The following is a 2,064-nucleotide window of genomic DNA, read 5'->3' on the forward strand; positions in this document are numbered from 1 at the left end:
TTTTTTTTTTTTTTTAAATAAAGACGGGGTTTCACCATGTTGGTCAGGCTGGTCTTGAACTCCTGACCTCAGGTGATCTGCCCACCTTGGTCTCCAAAGTGCTTGGATTTCAGGTGTGAGCCACTGTGCCTGGCCTTTTTTTTTTTTTTTAAGTAGAGACAGGGTTTCACCATGTTGGCCAAGATGGTCTCGATCTCTTGACCTTGTGATCAGCCTGCCTCGGCCTCCCAGAGTGCTGGTATTACAGGCATGAGGAACATTGCCAGAGAACCAGGTTTCAAGGGGATGGAGATTCTGTGATGGTTGTGAAGTGGCTCTGGAGCATCTGAGTACAGTCAGGGAGGTTTAGGAGAACTTACTTTTTCTGAGAATTTTCTAGAAACATGAGATTTTTAGGAATCCTGGGGGTGGAATCTAATTCACTCAACTACCAGGGAGGGGATGCTTCAGGTTCTTCTCAGGGTGTTTTTGTGTTACCAATCTCCAGGCCTTGAGGAAGGGTTTGAGTTGATTCAGAAGGCTAGGGGGACCTGAACTATGTCCAGGCAGCTTGCGTTTTCAGGACACTTTCTGATACTGGGAAATTTTTGGAACATCATTCTCACAGAATACATCTTCCAATATTCCAGTTGGTCCCCTGTGCTTTATTTTACTTATTTATTTATATAATACAGTTTTTGCTCTTGTTGCCCAGGCTGGAGCGTAATGGCGTCATCTCGGCTCACTGCAACCTCCACCTCCCAGGTTCAAGCAATTCTCCTGCATCAGCCTCCGCAGTAGCTGGGATTACAGGCATGCGCCACCAAGCCCGGCTAATTTTGTATTCTTAGTAGAGAAGGGGTTTCTCCATGTTGGTCAGGCTGGTCTCGAACTGCTGACCTCAGGCCTCCCCAAGTGCTAGGATTGGTCAGATTGGTCTCAGACTCCCCACCTTGGCCCTCCAAAGTGCTGGGATGACAGACCTGGCTGCTTTTGAGACAGAGTCTCTGTCGCCCAGGCTGGAGTACAGTGGCACAATCTCCTGGGTTCACTGCAACCTCTGCCTCCCAGGTTCAAGCATTTCTCCTGGTGCTTCCTTACACAGACATGACTGATGAAACCGTCAGCCAATGGTGATCAACCTCACCTTCAGCTTCCTTCCCCTCCCAGAAGTTAGCCCTCTGATCCTGCTGGGGTCTTCCCGCGACCAGCCCCGCATCCTGAAGCTATCAGTCAGCATTAGCATACGAAAAGACAGCCCTTGGGAGACTCCCTGGAATTCTGGGATTGCTTTCCAGGAATCAAGCATGAGGACCAAATACAAATGTCACAGTATCACACACACACCATTACAACATGTGACTTTCTGTATTTATCATCTCTCTCGACTTTGTAGAGATGAACAGGCAGGAGAAGCAGAACTGGAGCTTGGAGCGTAAGCTTGGGGTTCCACAATGGGGTAGAGGAAGTATATGTTAGGATCTTGGCAGCAGCCGAAATGGACCATTCTGTGGCCAAGGAGCTCATGTGCAGGGACCTTGAGGTTGGGGTACGCGATGAGCTGGAACGAGGGTACCCGATGGCCCGTGTACACCAGGCCGATCGGGCGAGCCGTGCTGGGCAATCTGGGTAGCGCGTCTGCATCTCTCCGGCCGACACTGGTGCTGACCCCACCCTCCGGTCCTAGTGGTTCTGGAGTTTCTTCCTTTGGCTCAGGATGCTTGCATTTGGCTTTCTTGAGTTTTGCTCTGCGGTTCTTGAACCAGACCTGAAGGGAAGAGAGAGAAGAGCTAGGGGTTGAAAATGGGGTAGAGGCCGGGTGCGGTGGCTCACGCCTGTAATTCCAGCCGAGGCGGGTGGATCACGAGGTCAAGAGATCAAGACCATCCTGGTCAACAGGGTGAAACCCCGTGTCTACTAAAAATACAAAAAATTAGCTGGGCATGGTGGCGCGTGCCTGTAATCCCAGCTACCCAGGAGGCTGAGGCAGGAGAATTGCCTGAACCCGGGAGGCGGAGGTTGCGGTGAGCCGGGATGGTGCCATTGCACTCCAGCCTGGGTAACAAGAGCGAAACTCTGTCTCAA

General features: G+C 51.1%; 1 protein-coding gene across 1 annotated transcript in view; it reads right to left on the reverse strand.

Moving 5' to 3' along the window:
- Nucleotides 1-1,354: 1,354 nt before the first annotated feature.
- Nucleotides 1,355-2,064, reverse strand: part of LOC108297799 (divergent paired-related homeobox-like) — a 25,528-nt gene continuing 24,818 nt past the window's right edge. The window contains exon 2 of the mRNA XM_037735576.1: nucleotides 1,355-1,747. Coding sequence (XP_037591504.1) covers nucleotides 1,355-1,747 — 393 coding nt within the window. The remainder of the gene's footprint in view (nucleotides 1,748-2,064) is intronic.

This window comes from Cebus imitator, unplaced genomic scaffold (genome assembly GCF_001604975.1).
Source record: "Cebus imitator isolate Cc_AM_T3 unplaced genomic scaffold, Cebus_imitator-1.0 Scaffold846, whole genome shotgun sequence".
Lineage (NCBI taxonomy): Eukaryota > Metazoa > Chordata > Mammalia > Primates > Cebidae > Cebus > Cebus imitator.